General features: G+C 48.4%; 2 protein-coding genes across 4 annotated transcripts in view; both read left to right on the top strand.

Annotated features, from left to right (window-relative positions):
* Nucleotides 1–615: 615 nt before the first annotated feature.
* Nucleotides 616–12,766, top strand: PM20D1 (peptidase M20 domain containing 1). Of its 2 annotated transcripts, XM_042013606.1 has the most exons (13): nucleotides 616–812; nucleotides 2,480–2,566; nucleotides 3,119–3,351; nucleotides 4,888–4,974; nucleotides 5,715–5,848; nucleotides 6,295–6,414; nucleotides 7,179–7,254; nucleotides 7,466–7,527; nucleotides 7,764–7,842; nucleotides 8,837–8,908; nucleotides 9,434–9,602; nucleotides 10,298–10,397; nucleotides 11,151–12,766. In XM_042013606.1, exons 1-13 carry the CDS (start codon nucleotides 617–619, stop codon nucleotides 11,278–11,280), a joined length of 1,545 nt encoding a protein of 514 aa, XP_041869540.1. In that variant the 5' UTR covers nucleotide 616; the 3' UTR covers nucleotides 11,281–12,766. The 2 variants fall into 2 exon arrangements, with proteins under 2 accessions (XP_041869540.1, XP_041869541.1); XM_042013607.1 differs by lacking the exon at nucleotides 3,119–3,351 and having other exon boundaries at nucleotides 4,856–4,974.
* Nucleotides 12,767–17,980: 5,214 nt separating this feature from the next.
* The window catches only part of SLC41A1 (solute carrier family 41 member 1), a 17,749-nt gene continuing 16,801 nt past the window's right edge, over nucleotides 17,981–18,928 (top strand). The window contains exon 1 of one of the 2 annotated variants that reach the window (XM_042013604.1): nucleotides 17,981–18,334. The gene's annotated coding sequence lies outside the window, so the exon portion shown is untranslated. Of the gene's footprint in view, nucleotides 18,345–18,928 lie in introns of both variants that reach the window. The other variant, XM_042013605.1, reaches the window with a different exon arrangement.

The raw sequence follows: 18,928 nt of genomic DNA, 5'->3' as shown, positions 1-18,928 counted from the left end.
AAGAACTGTTCCATCGAGCTAGCTGGTGGAATCAAGGGAAGAAGTGAAACATTTTGAAAAGCAGGTAGATTTAAAGTCTGTCAGGAGCGGGGCTGGCACGACACAGGGACTTCCTGGGCTGTCCCTTGGCCCAGTCCTGGCATCCTTCTGCCTCACTTGTGGCCCCAATGAGCCTCAGGGTTGTTATTCCCCACGGGAACTCCTTTAATCCTCATCCTTTTTGGAGCAGCATTCCAAGATATTGGGAAGAAATTCTTTCTCATGTGGGCGATGAGGCCCTGACACAGGGTGCCCAGAGCAGCTGTGGCTGCCCCACCCCTGGAAATGTCCAAGGCCAGGTTGGACGGGGCTTGGAGCAACCTGGAACAGTGGAAGGTATCCCTGCCCATAGCAGGGGTGGAACGGGACGAGCTTTTAGACCCTTTCCAACCCAAACAATTCCCTAACTCCTCGCTCGCCGCAGCCCTCCGCCATGCCGGCTGCAAACTACAATTCCCAGCAGCCCCGGGAGCGCCCAGCCCGCCCCCCGCGCAACCCCATTGGCCGTCGCTCCGGCGGGGCGGGTGGCGATTGGCCCCGGGCCCGTCCGTCAGCTGCGGGCGTGCGGCGCTCAGCGATGGCGGGCGGGCGGCGGGCGGCGGTGCTGCTGCTGCTGGCGCTGGGCTCGGTTGTGCTGGCGCTGGCGGCTGCCGTCCTGCTCCGCGCCTTCGTCCTGCGAGCCCCGGCCGGGGTCCCGCGGCTCTGGGCACGGAGCGCCGGCACCGCCGCCCTCAGTGCCGGCGAGCGGCGGGAGCTCAAGGAGGCGCTGCGAGGTGAGGGGGCCCGAGCGCTGTGAGCCCCCCTCGCCCCCGGACAGGCCCCTCCTGAGGGGGGGATCCAGGGCACGGGGGGCCGGGTGTGGAGGCGGCCGCTCCCCAGGTGCTTTCCAGGGGAGGAACCGGGTGTTGGCTCTCAGCAGGACTAAGGAAGTGATTGAATATCTGTGCTGGGCACTGCTGAGGCCACACCTCGAGCGCTGTGTCCAGTTCTGGGCGCTGCAGTTCAGGAAGGACGTGCAGGGGCTGGAGCGTGTCCAGAGAGGGGAGCGGAGCTGGGGAAGGGGCTGGAGAGTCCTGAGGGAGCTGGCGGGGGCTCAGCCTGGAGAAGAAGAGGCTCAGGGGGAATTTCTGGCTCTGCACAACTCCCTGACAGGAGGGGGCAGCCGGGGGGGTTCGGACTCTGCTCCCAGGGAACAGGGACAGGAGGAGAGGGAACGGCCTCAGGCTGGGCCAGGGGAGGCTCAGGGTGGACAGCAGCAGGAATTTCCTCATGGAAAGGGTGGTCAGGCCTTGGCAGGGGCTTCCCAGGGGTTTTCGGAGTGCCCATCCCTGGAGGTATCACCTGGATGTGGCACTCAGAGCTCAGGGTGGGGATTGGGCACAGCTTGGACTCGATCCTGGAGGGATTTTCCAGCCTCAGTGATCCCGTGGTTCTTCTGAGCCAACTCTTGCCCTGTGCTGATTTTCTCCACTCTTTCCTGCTCGTACACACAGAATTTTGCCAGACACCCATGACGGCGTTTCCAGACATCCCTTTGTCCACTGGATAAGTCACTGTCGGAATTTTTTCCCTTTCTTGCTCACTGCTGTGACCAGTCCTGGGGTGTTTGTGCTGTCTGACGTAGAAGATTTAAGGGGTTTACCTCTCAGGAGGGCTGGCACTGTGCAGGAAACCACAATCTGGCACGAAGTGATAAAACCCTGTGTGTAAACCTCATACCTTGTTGGTTTGTAGGATTTATTGCCTAGCAAATCATGTTTGCATTCTTTTTTTAATGGGAAAATGAAAGCTCGCAGTAGATTTTTGTGTTAATTCATGAATCACACGACCTCAAAAGAATCCATAACCTCGCCTGGCAGCTGCTCTTTGGAAAGGCAGCTGGGACTAAGTTATTCCCATGTTCTGCAGGACAGGGACTGGATGTTGGAGAGCCTGTTTGAATGACAGGGCAGACCAAAAGGGCCAACAAAAGCCCTGTGTGTTTATATATGTTAATTTATAAAGCAGTAGAAAGGTGTAATAACCATCACAACATGCCTTACTCTTGAGAAAGAACCTTGGACTGCCAACTCAGCGGCCTGTTCAGCTGCCAGAGGAGTTCAGGACTCTGAGGAATCAGATCACCCAAGCAAATTGCAGCTGCTCCTGGACAGTAGCATTTCTAACAATATCGTTCAACACTTCAGCATGAAAAGTGGAGTCAAATTATCTGGAGAGATACCTTGGCTGAGCTGTTAGGAAACGCTGGTGGCTGCGTGTGCACAGCCCAGCTGAAGCACATCAGTCTTTTTTTGATTGTGGCAGCTCGTGCTGTGCTGTGAAATAATGTTTAAAGCCTGGAAAATATTCAGGAACATAAATACTCTTCCCCTTTTGAAGTGCAACTGGAGCATTGTTTGATTTCAGTGCTGAGTGATTTCTCTTCTGTGTTTCTTTGAAGGGGCCATTAAAATCCCAACCGTGTCCAGGTCTCCAGAGGATTTGAATACAACTGCCATGGCAGAATTTGGGACTTACATTCAGAAAGGTACTGAACTTCCATCCTTGGCAGTGTCTGCTGCTCTATTCCATTTTCATAAACAAATAGAAGAGAGCATATATCATTCCTGAATAGAAGGGAACAGATCTTTATATTTTTCCTGAAGAAAGGCCTGTCAGGAATGTCACACGTGTGTCCCCTCTGCAACAGTGTTTTGGGGGTATCAATGACCCCAAAAGGTTTAAAAGACTTTTTGTAATGGTGGTTTTTGGTCCTTGAGATGGTTAAATGCCATGAGAAAATAAAAGGAGGATGACTGCTGCTGCTTCAACCTAATTTTTTGGTAGTTGCATCATTGCTCCCTGCAAAAGAGCTGCAGCACTGCTCAGCGAGAATTCTGGGTTTGTTTAGGAAAGTTCTAAATACAAAATGAGATGGATTGGTAAAAGTGTGAGAACTTCTATTCTGTTGTGGTCAGTCTTATTTACAGTTCCCCCTTGGTGCTACCTAGGTGACAGCTCTATGGGATAATGCTAAAATTGGCCATTATTGTTAACTTTTTCTTTTACATGTGTTTTTAATTTTTTTTTTTCTTAACAGTCTTCCCGGCTGTATTTTCTTCAAAGTTCATCCAACATGAAATTGTTGGGCAATACAGCCACCTCTTTACAGTTCAGGGCTCTGCCCCTGGCCTGCTGCCCTATATGCTGCTGGCACACATGGATGTGGTGCCTGCTCCCCCCGAGGGCTGGGATTTCCCTCCTTTCTCAGCTGCAGAGCACGAAGGTTTCATCTATGGACGAGGAACGCTGGATAACAAAAACTCTGCCATTGTACGTGTGCTTGGTAATGTCCTTCCACAAAGACACAGCCTGGGCAAGGCAGAGGGGAGAAATCCATCCTCTTGAAATTCGCTGTGTTGTGTCTCTCGCCCCTCTTTCTGTTAGGCAGAAATTCCTAAGCGCTGCAGTTTTCTCCCAGGGAGTGGAGTGACCACTTACTGAAGAAAAGAGGGTTAAAACTCTTGAAGAATCAGGAGAATCATATTCAAATGCAGATGTATTTGGTTAAATGCCAGTTTAAAATTTCATGGCACAGGTGCCCAGAGCAGCTGTGGCTGCCCCATCTCTGGGGGTGTCCAAGGCCAGGTTGGATGGGGCTTGAAGCAGCCTGGGACAGTGGAACGTGTCCCTGCCCTTGGGACTGGATGAGCTTAAAGGTTCCTTCCAAATCAAACCATTCCATTATTCTCTGTCAAATGCTGTGCTTGAAGCCAGGGATAGACATTTTCCTTTTTCCCAGGTGTCACACAGGCACTCAAAGCCAAAATTTGCCCTTTGAAAAGGCTTGAGTTTCAAATTAAACTGTTTATTTAATAGGATCAGCAAATAACCGTGCATCTTTTATCCAGCCTGGGGCAAAACAAAGAGCTGTTGTACTAAATGCATTTGGGAGGAATGTATTCAGAAAAGATTGATCTGTGAAGGTTTTCTCATTGGGAAAAGGTTGTTGGAAAAATTATTAAAGAAAATGGCCCTTTGTGACTTTGAGGATTACTTCCATGGCAGCCCTGTATTTAAATTTGAACAGATGTTTAGCAAGCCAGTCTCACACTGGACACACTCTTAGAAAGTTTCAGGATGTTTAATCATTAATTTCAGAGCATTGAAACTTAAAAGTTTGGGGTGGTGCTTCCTTCTGCTGTGAACTGCACAAGTAACTCCACAAATGGCCAAAAACAAAATCAGCAATTTCAGTGAACATGGCAAAAAATGGGTGCTGACAAGATAGAGGTGAGATGTGCATAATTAAGTAATTTAAATTGAAAAAGAGAGATGGAATAATAGAGCAAATATATTGGTTTTTATATCTATTGCCATAGCAAATGATAGATTTGATTTCTCATTCTTCAGATTAAGTTTTTTGTTCTGTTTCTGTCATCTTAGCACTTCTTGCACAAAACATGCTGCTCCTTAAAATCCCTGGATTTGGTAGCTCCAGTGAAAGCCAATCTGGGTGTGTGACAGGTGCTTTAGGGGAGCAGTGAATTCCTTGGATAATTCGGACTCTGTGGTGCTCCCTGTGCAGTTTGTCCCTGACAGCAGCAGCCAGAAGCAGCTGCTCTGTATTTCACGTCCCTACCCTGGCACTGTGGCACCTGTCAGAGCATTATTGATCGAGACCACTGCGGGGTCTTCTCCAGGGAATGGGAATATCCCCAGTGGGAGCTGTAGAAATCAAAGCTTTGCTGTGAACAGCACAAGGGCTGTGAGAGCATCCCAATTCTCTTCCATCACACTGCATTCTTTTGCCTTTATTCTCCTTGTTACCACACAGGGATGGCACACCACGTTCTGCTTTTCCTGCAGGGCATTCTGCAAGCTCTGGAGTTTTTGCTGAGGAGGAATTACAGACCCCGCCGCTCTTTCTATGTTGGCATTGGCCACGATGAGGAGGTATTTCCTTTCCTTGCCTTTCCTTTCCTTGAAATAACAACCTGTTTGCATTGTTCCTGTAGGTAACAAGGCTTAATTTTTAAACACTGTTTAGCTGGAAGGTCTTTCCTGTTTTTCTTGGTTCTGTGGGTAGATACTGTGTCAGGCCCCAGGTCACAGTTATGTGTTGACTGTTTGTCTTGGAGTGACGTTCACAAAGGGTTTGGTGTGATGGGCAAGGAGAAAAGAACACCGGAGGGTGTCACTTCAAATTCTTTTCTGCAAGGAAGGTGCAGCAGGAATCCCGTTTTGGAGACAGGAAAAGCTGGGTTGAGATTCACATGGTTGTGCCAAATGATGAGGAAGAACTGGCAAAAATGTTCCAGTGGTACAGAGAGATGGGTGAGGAGGGTTTGGTTATGCATTGTCAAAATCCAAAGAGAGAGATTTATTCATAGTTGAAATAAATAGGGCTGAAATTGCTAATCTGGGGAGTTTATAGCTCTGAGATATCATTGAAATTAAAGCAGCAGTCAGTGACTCATCAATGAGAGCACTCATCATGGATATAAATTCATCTGCTATCAGGCCATTAACAATCTCCAATTAATTTTCCTGGATGGGTCTTTTGTTGTTGCTCTGGAGCCGTTCCCCAGGGGATTTCGTGCGTTCTTTGTGTGTAGCCAACAGCAAGGTGTTTTCCAGTTCTGCTCGCAGTGTTCTGGCTGGATCTGATCAGTTCCTCTGCCTGGATTCCACAGGTGTCTGGTCTGAAGGGAGGAAGGAAAATTGCAGCTCTGCTGGAAGCCAGAGGAGTGAAACTCTCCTTCCTGCTGGACGAGGGAAGCGCGGTGCTGGATGGGATCATTGCAGGAGTGAAGAAGCCAGTGGCTATGTAAGAGTGACCACGATGAACGTGATTCATTTCCAGTCATTAATTAGTGATAAATGATATACTTAATGCCCCTACAGAATGTTTTCAAAGCATGTGGCTGTGTTGGTGCTGCTGGAGCAGCAGCAGTGGCATAAAGGGCAAGGCAGGGACCTTCAGCCTTTGCTTGCTGTCCATCACAGCTGTGCTGGCAGAGGCAGAATGTTCTGCTGAGCATTTTAATTCTGTGCTGTAGAGCTCTGCTCGCTGGAGAAGCAGCCAAGACATCAGTCCTCCAGAGATCTAAACACTGGGTTAATGATTTGTTGTTGCTGCTTGAGTGGTCTTTATCATACTAAAACTATGCAGAGTAGCTATTTTTATCTACATTCTGTGCATGTGTGTTTGGAATTGCATTAGTCATTTATTTGTTGATTGATTGATTGATTGATTGATTGATCATTGACCAGGATCGCTGTCACAGAAAAAGGTTCAATGACACTGAACTTCACTGTGGAAAAAGAGCCAGGACATTCATCCTTTCCTCCTAAGGAGACAAGTATTGGCATTCTGGCAGCAGCCATGTCCAGGTGAGAGCTTCCCTGTCACCCAGTGTCAAAGACAGTCAAAAAAACTCCTAAGTCACTGATCTATGACTTTTTTATTTTTTATGTTTAGAGTCTTTTTCAAATTCCTGTTCTGTATTTGAAATTGCAGTTTGTAGCTTCACTTTGAAGGGCAGGAATGCAACTCCCAGCCAAGGGACAATTGCCAGGTGTCTGCAGAATCTTTTCACTTCAGCTCTTCCGAGTGTCAGCCAATTCTTTAAAAGCAAGACAAGTGCTATCTGCCCTAATTTACTCTGTAGCAACAGAGATTCCTTTGTTTGGGTGGCAGGATTTCTCTGGAATTTGTTCTTGCACATCCCTGCTACCTCAGCTGGTAATTCTCCAAGCCAGTTAACATGGAATAGAGTCGTAATGTGACTGCAGAAATCATCTCTTTACAGCTTTGTGTAGATATCAAATTGGCTAAGAAATAACATATTTTAGAAAATCCAAGTATGTCCAAACATGGTTGGATTTGTGTGCTATTTTTCTGGGTTTCTGTGTATTTATAGGAGTCAGGCTTTGGGATTTTTTCAGCTGTTTTTCAAAGGAAATCTTTGCACGTGACTGGAATGCCCAGAAATCCGTGGAGCTGTGCTTGCACATCTACTTACGAGGAGAGGAGAGTGTGATTGCATCTCCAGTAACAGGGATACATGTCACAAATCAAATTCCTGACAGCCTTCTGGAGCGATAACAGCCAGTGAGTTGTTTTCTTACCTTTTAAATGTTGATTTGTTTTGTAGGCTGGAGCAGAGTCCCTTGCGCAACCTGTTCGGCCACGGGCCAGAGCTCATGACTATGGAGCACCTTGCTGCAGAGGTGAGGAGAGAAGCAGGATTTCATTCCCAGATTGCCATGAGAGTAACCCAGGGATGAATTTAGAGCAGAGTTATGTAGGAAGGATAAAAAAGCTGGCCTTTCTCCCAGATTATTGTTTCTGCTGGAATTGTTTCATCCATATTCAAGTGACTCCGCCGTGCTCTTGACAAATAAAAACTTCCTGATTTGTGCTTTTATTTCTTCTCCTTAGTTCAGCTTTCCTCTCAACATCGTCATGAGCAATTTGTGGCTGTTTTCACCTATTGTCAGCAGGTAAGAAAAGAGATGCTTGGTAAACATCCCCAGCCTCTCACCCTTAAAAGATGAAGCCATTTCTAATCTTCCCAGGAAATCAGTTATTTTATGGTTTAGATAATACAGTGGTTTCCTGTTACTAACCACTTTGTTAATTAAATAAGCCATCATTCAGCTTATTGCCTGTGAAATTATGGTGCTTATCTTTTAGCAATATTCAACTTCTTTGAAAAATCTTGTTTCTTTTTTTGCAGAGTCCTTGCCTGGAAACCTTCCACCAATGCCTTGATTCGAACAACCACTGCAGTCACCATGTTTAATGCAGGAATCAAGGTACTTTCATTGGGATTTTTCTCCATGTAATTGTGATGAGACAATTAGGACATTTCATTTCCAGCTGTTTATATCCAGTTATAGGATCAGTGTGGCCCCTGTGTGTTGCCACAGTCTCATTCTGACCTCAGATGTGGCTTGGATTTGGCTACAGTTGAAAATCACTTCCTTTCAGAAGTGTCTGATCTTCTGTTAAAATTGTTAATATTTTTTGGATAGACAAGAAAATGTGGTTTTTGTATAATCCTACAAAGTATCAATGGCAATATTTGAAACTGTCGCAGTCACAAACACACTTCCCTGGCCCCCAGACGTTTGTAGCACAGGTCCAGTGTTTGCCTTAAGTGGGTTAAATGTGCACCTTGGACTGAGATAACAGCTGCTGGCTGATACAGCCAGATCCTGCCCTGATAAGGAGGTGGAGCTGTCCAAAAATACTGAAGCCCCGGAAAATAAACAGCCCGTGTTTGGTGTGTTCTGAAAAAAATCTGTGACTGAAAAGCATCACTGGGCAAGGGAGATGCAGTGGCTGAACAGTGACACGGAGTGGCCAGAAGGGAAGTGACACCCTGGCTCCTTGGGGTTTTTTCTAAGATTATGCTTTTTTTTGTTTAACAAAGTTGTAAATATTCAGTCTGTAGATAAGAAGAGTAACATGACAATGAGGTAAAAATACCACTTGAAAAAAACCCCCAAAATAAAGTTTCACATTTTCTCAGTATAAATTTTCTGAAGGGAGAGGGCTTAGCTCAAGATGAAAACTTCTATATAAGTAAGAGCTAACTTCATTTTTGTTGATTTGATGAGTATTTCTTTGTGTATTTATCTGCATTTTAGATAAGATTTACAGTGTTTTAACACAGACAGAGACATCACACTTGGTGGAAACAGTGAAGCATCTGAGGCCTGCAGTTGTTTGAGCAGTTCTGAGTTTGCAGTTGGCATTTTATTCATTTTAATGTCCTTTTAAACTTTGGTCCTTCCTTTTTCCCAGGTAAATGTCATCCCTTCCTCTGCAAGAGCCACGGTGAACTTCCGGATCCACTCGGCCGAGACGGCTGCTGAGGTACCCCTGATCAGATCCCACCAGTGTTTGTGCCAAAGAGCACATGGATCATGTGTGATGATGGAATGGGAGCACTGAGTCTGTGACCTGTGAGAGTTTGGGAATCCTGCACACTTTAGCAGGGCTGACAGGCCTGTCCAACCCAGGGCAGCTGTGAAATGTTGTCAGTACAAAACATCTCCCCTTTCCAAGCCTTTGCTGGAAGTTTCTCTCTCTGGAAGCTTTTTCTGGATTATTTGGATGCCATAACTTCCAAGAGCAGCAGGCTGAGCACTTGTCTTCCAGGACTGAAGCAGATCAGGAGTACCTTGAAGCAGGGCTGTGCATCTGATTGAAAAATTCAGCTGAAGTATCAGCCATCCCCTCAGAAGAGGAAGAGAGACTGACACAGTTTCAGTCCTTATTTACAGCCACAACTGACAGTTCACAGACAAATGTTTTCTGGAAAGCTGAACATCTGCTGATGTCTCTAAGGGCTGCATTCTCATTTCTTGTGCTCATTTTATCTCTGTGTTTCACCCACAGGTGCTGGAGACAGTCAGGAACACCATTGCTGATGACAGAGTGAGGATCGATGTGGTGGAGGCCTTTGACCCCCTGCCCATCAGTCCTTGGGATGAGCAGACATTTGCAGTCCATATTTTTCAAAGAACCATCCTGGACACTTTCCCAGATGTTGACAGTGTAGTCCCAGGTAACAGCAGGCACATGATGATTATTGTTTCCTCTTCTGCTTTTCCCTCCCCCGGCACTGCCTCGTTTCCATTTGCTGTGTACTCCTCCACCCCAGCTGTTAACTACTGGAAACAGCTGTTTTTTCCTCTTTTTATTCCGTTCCCTCTTTTTGCTTTAAAGGTTTTAATGTTGTTTTTTAGTAGTGGAAGTAAAAAAGCAAACAGGAAGCTGACAGAAACAATGAGCCTTGAATTGGGCTCTCTGCACATACAAAGGACTCTCTTCAGGGAAGAAAGGAATTGTGAGGGAGAGGAGGAGGAGGTCTTCTTGCTCTAGTTCTTCTTTTATTGTTTTCATAGCTGGCAAAGCCATTCCTGCTTTTCTGTATTGTTCTTTATGATCCCAGCCCCTTCCCTTTCTTGCAGCTCCTTCCTAGCTCTGTAGCTACTGGATTGAAGTTTGAAGCTTAAATTTTTGGCGAGGCTGAGTGTCAAGGCTCTTCTTAGGTTGAGTTGTGTGTCCAGCTCCTGTTCCTGAAGGAGAGAATGTTCTCCAGGATACACCAACCAATGTTTCCAATGATGCTTTTGGTGCAGGCAGTGGTTATACAGAGCTGTTACCAGATGCTTTTCCTCTCTGCTGGGGAAAGGTGGGTCATTCTTGAAATTCCAGTTGTTCCTCTCCTGCAGAATAAACCTGAGGTTCGTTTTCCAGGCACGTGCATTGGAAACACGGACAGCAGGCACTTCACCAACGTCACCAAGGCCATTTACAGGTTCAACCCTCTGCTCCTGAGACAGGATGATCTCCCCAGGTACTGAGCTCTGCACGTGGGCAGCTCTTGGGGTGGGCCCAGGGAAAGAGGAGGAGATCCATGTGCAGTGGGCAGAGGGAAACCCAGCCTTGTGTACCTTGGCCTCCCACTCTGTCAGGCCACCCATTTCCTGTAGATTTGGGTGCTGCACGAGCAGGGGATGGAAATAGCCCTGGGACAGTGTCAGCCCTGGCTCTTTGTTCCTTCAAATGCAGGCAGGGTCATTTAGGTGTTTGATCCAGTGGTTCTGGGGAGCTGAGTGGATCCTCTGTGTGCTGCAGCAGTGTGAGAGGTGCTGTTCTGGTAGTTGGCCTTGTCCAGGAGATTTATCCATATATTGGGACACTTGCCACTCTGAATTGATTTGCTTCTTAAAACTGGAAATTTCCTGAAGCAAAGTGATAACAATATCATCTTGCAAGGGATTGTTTGTTTAGAGTTCTCATTTTATTGAGGTGCAGATGATGCAGGAGTTGAGTGTTCTAGCTGTACAGGACAGTGACAGAAATGGCCAAGAAATGGGCCGTTAGGATTTTTTCCAGATTTTTAGATTTTTTTCCAGACTTAGTTGTTGGGCTCTGAGCCTTTGAGTCAAGTACATTTGGGTTGGTTACAGTGCAGTTTTTGGTGTATATTGCTGTGCTTTTATGTTGTGCACTGTTCTTTGAAGTCAACAGCCAAGCAGGGTGCTGGAGATATGTGTAGGTGGGTCAGAAATTCACCCTGGACTGAAAAATGTCCTTTCTCTTTCAGGATCCATGGGTTGAATGAGAGAATCTCCATTGAGAATTACGAGAAACAGGTGGAGTTCCTCTTTCAGCTGATCAAGAACTGTGACATTGAGACACTTCCAGAGCCTCACGCCAACTCCCACGAGCTGTGAGAGACATCTGGGAAGAGCAACTGCTCAGGTGGACTCTGGGACATGGGGCTGACGATGCACTTGTGTGTTGTGTATTGAGCTACAGCTGGAATTTGGGGTTTTTTATGTTGTGGTTTACATACAGATGGAAAAAGTGCTGGTTGTGTGATAGGAACCTGGCAAAACCCAACAAATAACCCTGATTTCTGCTCTCTGTGGTCTGATGTGCAGCCCTTAATCTGACACTAATTTTTTTCGGCCCTTTAAGCCTCTGAAATTGGTAATCACAAAAAATCTCAGTTATAATCAGCAGCCACTCACCAGTAGAAGGTGAATCATCCTGTTTGGCAAACTCGTTTTTTATGGTGAATGGATCTTTCTCAGGTGAGGTGTCTGCCAGAAGCTCATGTGGAGGAAGGGTTCCAGTCACTGGTACGGTCACACCGAGAGGTTCTTGCACTGCTGCTGGGCATGGGCTGCTTCCCAGGGGATTCCCAGGGGATTTTCCCAGGCTGCTTCCCAGGGGCTGCTCTCACCAGCATCCATGGTACTCTGAACCGGTGTCAGTGTTCACTCCATGGCTGCACTGATTTCTCACTCTGTTCTCAGGTACTCCAGAAGTTCTGTGTTGTTGTAAGTGATGAGGTGCTGAAAATTTTCCTTCCCATCTTTTTAGTGATTTCTTCCCCTCCCTGACTCATGGTGTGGCTCAGGGTCTGTTGTGCAACTGAGTGTCAGAGTAAGGGATTGCAGCCTTAAATAAGGAATTAAATCCCTGTTGTCTGCCCATCACTTTTCTCACTAAATCAATTTATGCTTCTCCTTTGCTCTTCTGAGAACTTGATTGTGAAAGATGTGCAGCCCTTCAGTTTCTTCCAGATCAGAGGGATCAGAAGTTTGTTCCTTCCCTGCCAGTGCAGGCAGTTTCCACTTCCCTGCTGACTCAGATTTTTGGGAATCCTGGGGTAGACAGGCCATGGATGTTGGCTCTGCTTCATCTTGCACTTCTTGCCTACCTTTGACAGCACCAAAGGGTTCAGCATTCTTTTGGCCTTGACAGTTGGGGTTACTAGTATTAATTGGACAATTTATTTAATTAGTTAATTAAATTAATTCCATAAATAAATAGTTAACCAAGTGATGTTAGCCAAAGAAAAGCCTGAAAGCTGCTGTGTGACACTGACAGTCTCTGTGCTGCAGGGCCCAGTGCAGCTCCTCCTGCTGCAGAGATGTGTGTCTGTTTTTCAGAACTTAAATTATGCACTGGAATGGGTGGATGTTCTGCTCTAAATTCATACTGTGAAATGTGCTGGAATGTACAGGAAATACCCTGAAATGTATCCTGAAAAACACTGATGGAACTGTGATTCCAATTCTTTCCGTTCACCATTCTCTTATTTGTTTGCAGTTTGATCTTATCACTGTGGCCAGAGGGCTACAACTGTATCACCTACTGAATAATTGAAACAAAACTGGCATTTTCATCGAATAAAACAAGGAATATGAATTCTTTTCTGATGATTATTTAATCTTTTTATGTGGCTGTGTAATTGCAGTGAAGTCATTTCCACACCTGAGCAATCCATAAAGTTTCCATCAAAACAAACCCACCTATTTTCCAGCCAGCTTTAATCTTTGCCCCCTTCCTGCTGCTCCCTTTTCTACACAAAATCAGCTCACCCTGGCCAGGCATTATTGGGCAGTAAATAGTTTGCATCTTTTCTGGTTTGCTGCGCTCTGTGTGTGTTCCCTCCTGTCAGGGATTTGTTCAGCCACGTGTCTCTGGCTCTTTTGTGGAGGTGTCACTGCTCCTGCAAGCTCCTGTTTGCAGGCACAGCAAAAGTGATGTGTCAGGGCACAGCACTGAATGAAGCACAGCCCTGGGAGTGGGAGGTGCAGAGAAGGGGTTGTTGCTGTTGGTTTTTTCTCTGGCAAATCTCTGTAAAACTGAGTTTAAAGCCTTTGCTTTGCCTGTGGCTGTATGGGGTCAATATTGTTGTAACACTTGATGGTTCTGCTGCCAGTCAGAGGGACCTCGACAGGCTGGAAAAATGGGAGAACAGGGCAAAAATGAGAAGAATCTCATGAGAGAGCATAGGTTGTAAAAATCCTAACCTGGGTCATGCTGTTGTGGTGTGGAAGGAGGGATTTGCTGCCTCTTGTACCATCAAATGAGTCCTGAGGACATAAAACATCCTTTATGTTTTGTAATCATCTCCCAACCAAAAATCCCTCACCTCTGTTTGGGTGAGGATTGTTTCTTTAAAAGAAGAAGATTCATTTTGCTGCTGAAGGAAAAGTGAAGGGCAGAGACTGCTGGGAGGGCAGGGCTGGGTTTGGCAGCTCCTGTGCGAACGTGTGCCATGAGATTTGGCTGGGGCAGCTCCTTGCAGAGCTCATTAAGTGCTGCTCATCAGCCAGGGCTGGGATCTTGCAATGCCTCTGCACTGGGGACGTGCTCAGCAGAGCTTTGCTGCATCCTCAGAGGCCACTAAAGTGCTTTAAACAGACCTTGTCCTGCAGGATCCACTGGGGAAACAGCATGTTCCCATCTCTGCCCATTTTCCCAGTCACTTCTGATGAATATCTGTGCTTTTTCTGTGGGGCAGCTTTACCTTTATGTTCTTAAGCCCTTTTATTTTATCACATTTGCTGCCAGGTCGTGGTTGTGTGACACCATTCCAGAGAGTCACTCAGTGGTTTGGTGTCTGCACACACCTCCTGACAGAGCAGGTCTCTTCCCACCCCTTTTCACTGTTCCCAGGAGATGTTTCTGGGAATGTCTCCCTTCCTGAGTGGTGTGTGGAGTCTTTGTGCGTCACATAAATAATGTGAATAACACGAATGATGCCTTTTCTGTCAAGATCAGATCCAACCTTGCATGGTGTGAGCAGTTACTTCATAATGCCAAGCACATCATGAAAACACGGATTAATGACTCTGGGAGCTATTCTTTTTGTGTTGTAGTGAGTCACTGAGCCTCAAGCATGGAGAGCAATTACCTCTGACTCAGAAGGAAGGAAGAGCCTGATTTTCTGCTCTGAAGACAGGTAACAGTCATACTGACAGATGTGATTTGAACTCTGTGTTAGTCCAATTCCAGTGTGTGTTATATCCATAGCAACTTCCTTTTCTCCCTGCTTTTCCCCAAGTCTACAAAGTTGACATTCTTGTGCCAGCACTGACTCAAAGTGAGGTGTGTGCAGTTGTCCAGCCTGCTGTGGGCCAGCTGAGCTGGGGCCATGTGGGCCTGCTGCACCCTGGAGAAAATGTCACATCCCACACCTGCATTTTCTAAAGAAAGCTCTGTTGCTGGGCTCTCTTTAACAGAACTTGGTTTATTTTCAGCCCCAAGTGGCCGTGGGGAGTTCAGGCACTGAGCTGGAGGAACAAGGTGTTTACAGAGTTGCTTCCTCCAGCTTTGCGTTTGACGCTTGGGTTCTTGGCTCTTCTTTTGCCGTTTCATTTGATATTCCATGGAGCTGGTAAAATCCATTTTCTCCAGCAGGTGCTGTGAAAATTTCCCTGTGTCAGTGCTGTGGAGGAACACTTCCACTGGGGAATGTGGTGCCCTTTGCTGTTACAGAGGAGCATTCCTCACCTGCAGCTCAGCCTGGGACCCTGAATCCTCTGCTTTTCTGTGATCTTCAGGCTGCTTCTTGAACCTTGTACAAATTCCTGCTAATCTATTCAGTCCTTGCTGGTGCTCTGGAGCTTTTACAGACATTTTTGTCCCTCCAGTCCCCAAATTCAGGCTCTTGCAGCAACCCTTTATGTGCTGCTGTGAGGTCTCTACAGCACTGGCAGCCCTGTGCCACCATCTCAGGGCCTGCAGGGGTGCAGAAGTGCTGCCCAGGGAATGATTTTCCCGGCTGAGCAGCTCAGGGAGGGCTGTGTGACACTGGAGCAGGGGCTTGGCTCGGCTTTCCGGTCCCACAGCTTCCCGGGGCAGCGGGAGGCAGAGATAAAGGGCTCAGCGTGGTGGGGAAGGGAGGGCCCTGCTCCCTGCAGGTCCCTCTGCTGATCTCAGAGCTGATTTCAGAGCTGTGGTGGGGGGCCCAGAGGAAGCTGCAGTCACTTCTCAGCAGGAAGGAAAATGACCACATGGAAGGGTGGTTAAAGCAGGGGGCAGGGGACAAAGAGAAAATGCTCTTTGGCACTCGGGGATTTACCATGGGGTTGGTCACAGCCTGGGCAGGGGGTTTTACAAGCAACGTTCAAATCATGCAGCTTTTCCCAGGGTGCTTTTCATGCCTCTTTTAATTTATATTTTTAATCCAACACAATGGTGTGGTTTATTGAGCCCTGTAAATACTCAGATCCCTTGAACACTGTGCCTGGTCTTGCACTGCAGAGTTGATCCTGGGGAGGGGCCTGTGTCAGATATTCTGGATCTGATATCCTTCCACTTGGATTTTTAAATGTTGGCACTGCAGGACTGCCTAGTTCTATGTGAACATGTTAATCCGAAGTCCTCTTTGGGATTTTGAGAAGTGAGAGGATCTTGATGGAGCAGGAGATAGGGGTGAGTTAAGAGATTAATGTGTATTTTTTTTATCATCAGTCTCTGGTTGGGCCAGCCTTGTGGGATCAGTGTTTTCTTCAGCCTAATTCTGAATATAAATGAATTCCCTCCCAGCCTATAAGTGGAACAAAGCTGACATGTGAGGCACATCCCCAGTGGCTCCGTGACAGGTGTCCCTGTCCCTGCTGTCCCACCGGATCCGCTGACCTTGTGGAACACAGGAAAACCAGACCCAGGTGCTCTCACATGGCCAAGAGCCCCCGGGAGGGACCTGCCAGGGGCTGCCCTCTGTTTGTCACAGCACGTGGGGGACACAGGAACACAGCTGGGAGCAGTGGTCACATGGACCTTGGAAAAAAGGATGGAGATGGGCTTGTTTGCTTCCAGGCTGGCAAAACAGAACTTCCTGGATCTGCATTTCTCCCCCAGCTCAGGGCCAGCTGCTGACATTGTTGCCTGCCCTCGTGAGCTGCTTTGCTCTGGAGTGACATCTGAAGGGGCAAGTGCTGCTCCATAACCTGCTCAGGTTTGTTTTCCTGACAAGATTCCTGCTTGGAAGGAAGTAAGAACCCAGTTCCTTCAGGATCCTTGGTCAGAAGCAGCTGGGACCCCATTTAGATCCAGGCAGTGGTGGAGCAAAAGCACCTCTCCGGGCACTGACACCTCAGTATTAGGATTTTTTGAGTCACTTTGGCCAAACCCTTTTATTCTGCTGGATTCTCCTGTGGAAGCGGCCCCAGAGGCCATTCCTGAGTGCTGGCCCAGAGCTGGGCAGTTCAACAGTGCCAGAATCACGTGGCTGCTGTAAAACACATGGGCACGACATTCCACGAGACATTCCACGATCCAGCACAGCTCAGTGGTCAACTCCTTCCTTTCCAAACATTTTTGTTGCCTTTGCTACCTGTTCCCTGCAATTGGAAACCCGTTTCCTGCCCTTTCATCCTCTGCTTTTTTGATCTCAGCCTCGCTGGTGGGGGTTTTATCTATTTCTGTTTTCTTGTCTCAGGCAGCTTTTGTCCCCTCACTTCCGCTTCCTGAGCCTGCAGCTGGGGAGCAGCAAGGTCACATTTGGGTGCACGTTGTTTTTGGGGAGGTGAGAGAAGAGTGGAGGCTCCGGGGGAGGGATGGATGGATTTTCCGTGTCAGGAAGGAAAGATGAAGGTGGAAGCAGAGCCTTACAGCCAGGATTGTTCGGACAAAGCAGAACAGAGGCCAGGCTGGAGGCTGGATTTGGAGCTCCAGTCCCAGCTGGAGCATGGCAGTCAGCTGTGGCTGTAGTTGAGATGTGTTCTGGATGTCTCAAGTTTTCCATGAGGTCTCTTTGCTGGTGGAGGTCCTGAGAATGAGTGAAACGACCCCAGAGGCTCCTCATGCCTTGAAATCCCAGAATCCCAGGATGGCTTGGGTTGGAAGGGACCCAGTTCCACCCCCTGCTGTGGTGGGGACACCTTCCACCTGCTCCAAGTCCTGTCCAGCCTGGCCTTGGACACTTCCAGGGATCCAGGGGCAGCCACAACTTCCTGGGCAACCTGTGCCAGGGCCTGCCCACCCTTCACAGGGAGGAATTTCTTCCCCAAATCCCATCTATCCCTGCCCTCAATCAGTCTAAAGCCATCGCCCCTTGTCCTGTCACTCTCTGCCCATATAAAAAGTCCCTTAGTGCCACCTTTGTGCTGCTTTCTCTAATGATCCATCCATGTTCCAGCCATCCTCTTCTCCCAAGCACCAAATATTTCAGGAAAGCACCTCTCTGTGCCCAGTCCTTGATGGGAGCAGACAGAACCGAAGCAGCAGAGCCCACAGCTTTGGGTCACAATGGATCCCTCACTGCCACTGCCCACAGCTGCTTCGTTTTCCTTCAGAAATGAAGTCACCAGCTCCAGGCACGCTTGATCCCTGTATCCATGCGGGAATGCGGCTCCTGTGCCGCCCTCCCCTTTTCCCCCACACACGTTCCTGTGTCACAGCCACCCTTATTGGCCCAGAACCTGTCTCCAAGGCCTCAAGCTGGGGGTCACGTCATCACTCTGAGTAATAACTCGCTGCTGACTGTTTCCTGGGAGGAAAGGAAAGGCAGGAAGGAAAAACAACTGGTCAGAATTTCCACTCATGACCACAAAAAAAAAAAAAAAAAAAAAAAAAAGGAAATAAAAGCAAAGCATGAATCAGAAGAGCTGGTTTCATTCAGGAACACAGAATTCTACAGAGCAATGAGGACCTGACCTCTGTAGCAGGAGTTTTTATGCTCTTTATTTATTTGTTGTGAGACAGTTTGGCATAAACAGGCAGAGTGTACGTGACAATATTCCTGACCTTTTGTTCTGAGCTCCAGCAGCCTGGCAGAGACCTGAAATCCAGTGGGTACCACTGAGCACGTTGGTGCTCCTTGGCCCGGATCCAAGGGGGGTCCGTGGAGGCACCCCTGGGGCTGGGATCACGGGGCAGCTCTGGCCACCTGTGAACCCCCTGTCCCCCGGGCGCACAACGAGGCTGCCCCAGCGAGGGATCCCCAGCTCTTCGTGCCTTTCCTTCAGCTCCACAGCCCAGGTGAGAGCAGGTAAAGCCACGGGGGGGAGAGGATGGATGGAGGGATGGAGGGATGGAGGGATGGATGGATGGATGGAGGGATGGATGGAGGGATGGATGGATGGAGGGATGGATGGAGGGATGGATGGTGGGATGGATGGATTGATGGATGGATGGATGGATGGAGGGATGATGGATGGATGGATTGTGGGATGGATGGATGGATGGATTGTGGGATGGATGGATGATGGATGGAGTGTGGGACGAACGGATGGATAGTGGGTGGATAGATGGACGGAAGGATGGACGGATGGAGGGAAGGACGGATGGAAAGATGGGCAGCAGGATGGACGGCAGGGTGGACGGAGGGACGGACGGACGGACTGACCGCTCCCGCCCGCTGCGGACTCAGCCGCACGTGACCCCGGCCCCGCCCCCGCGGTGCCGAAGGGGCGTGGCCGCCCCGCGCCGGGGGCGCGCTCCACGCCGGGGGCGGGGCCAAGCGTGACGCCACGCGGGACAGGCCAATGGGAGCGCGGCGCGGCGCGGCGGGCAGGGCCGCCATTGGCCGGCGGTGATGTCAGGGCGGCGCGGGGCGGGGCCCGGCGGGGCAGA

This window comes from Corvus kubaryi, unplaced genomic scaffold (genome assembly GCF_017639235.1).
Source record: "Corvus kubaryi isolate FWS band 111438036 unplaced genomic scaffold, C.kubaryi_AGA036_p1.0 split1-37355, whole genome shotgun sequence".
NCBI classification, from domain to species: domain Eukaryota; kingdom Metazoa; phylum Chordata; class Aves; order Passeriformes; family Corvidae; genus Corvus; species Corvus kubaryi.
The sequence above is the reverse complement of the archived record's forward strand: the minus strand, read 5'-3'. Positions and strand labels throughout refer to the sequence as shown.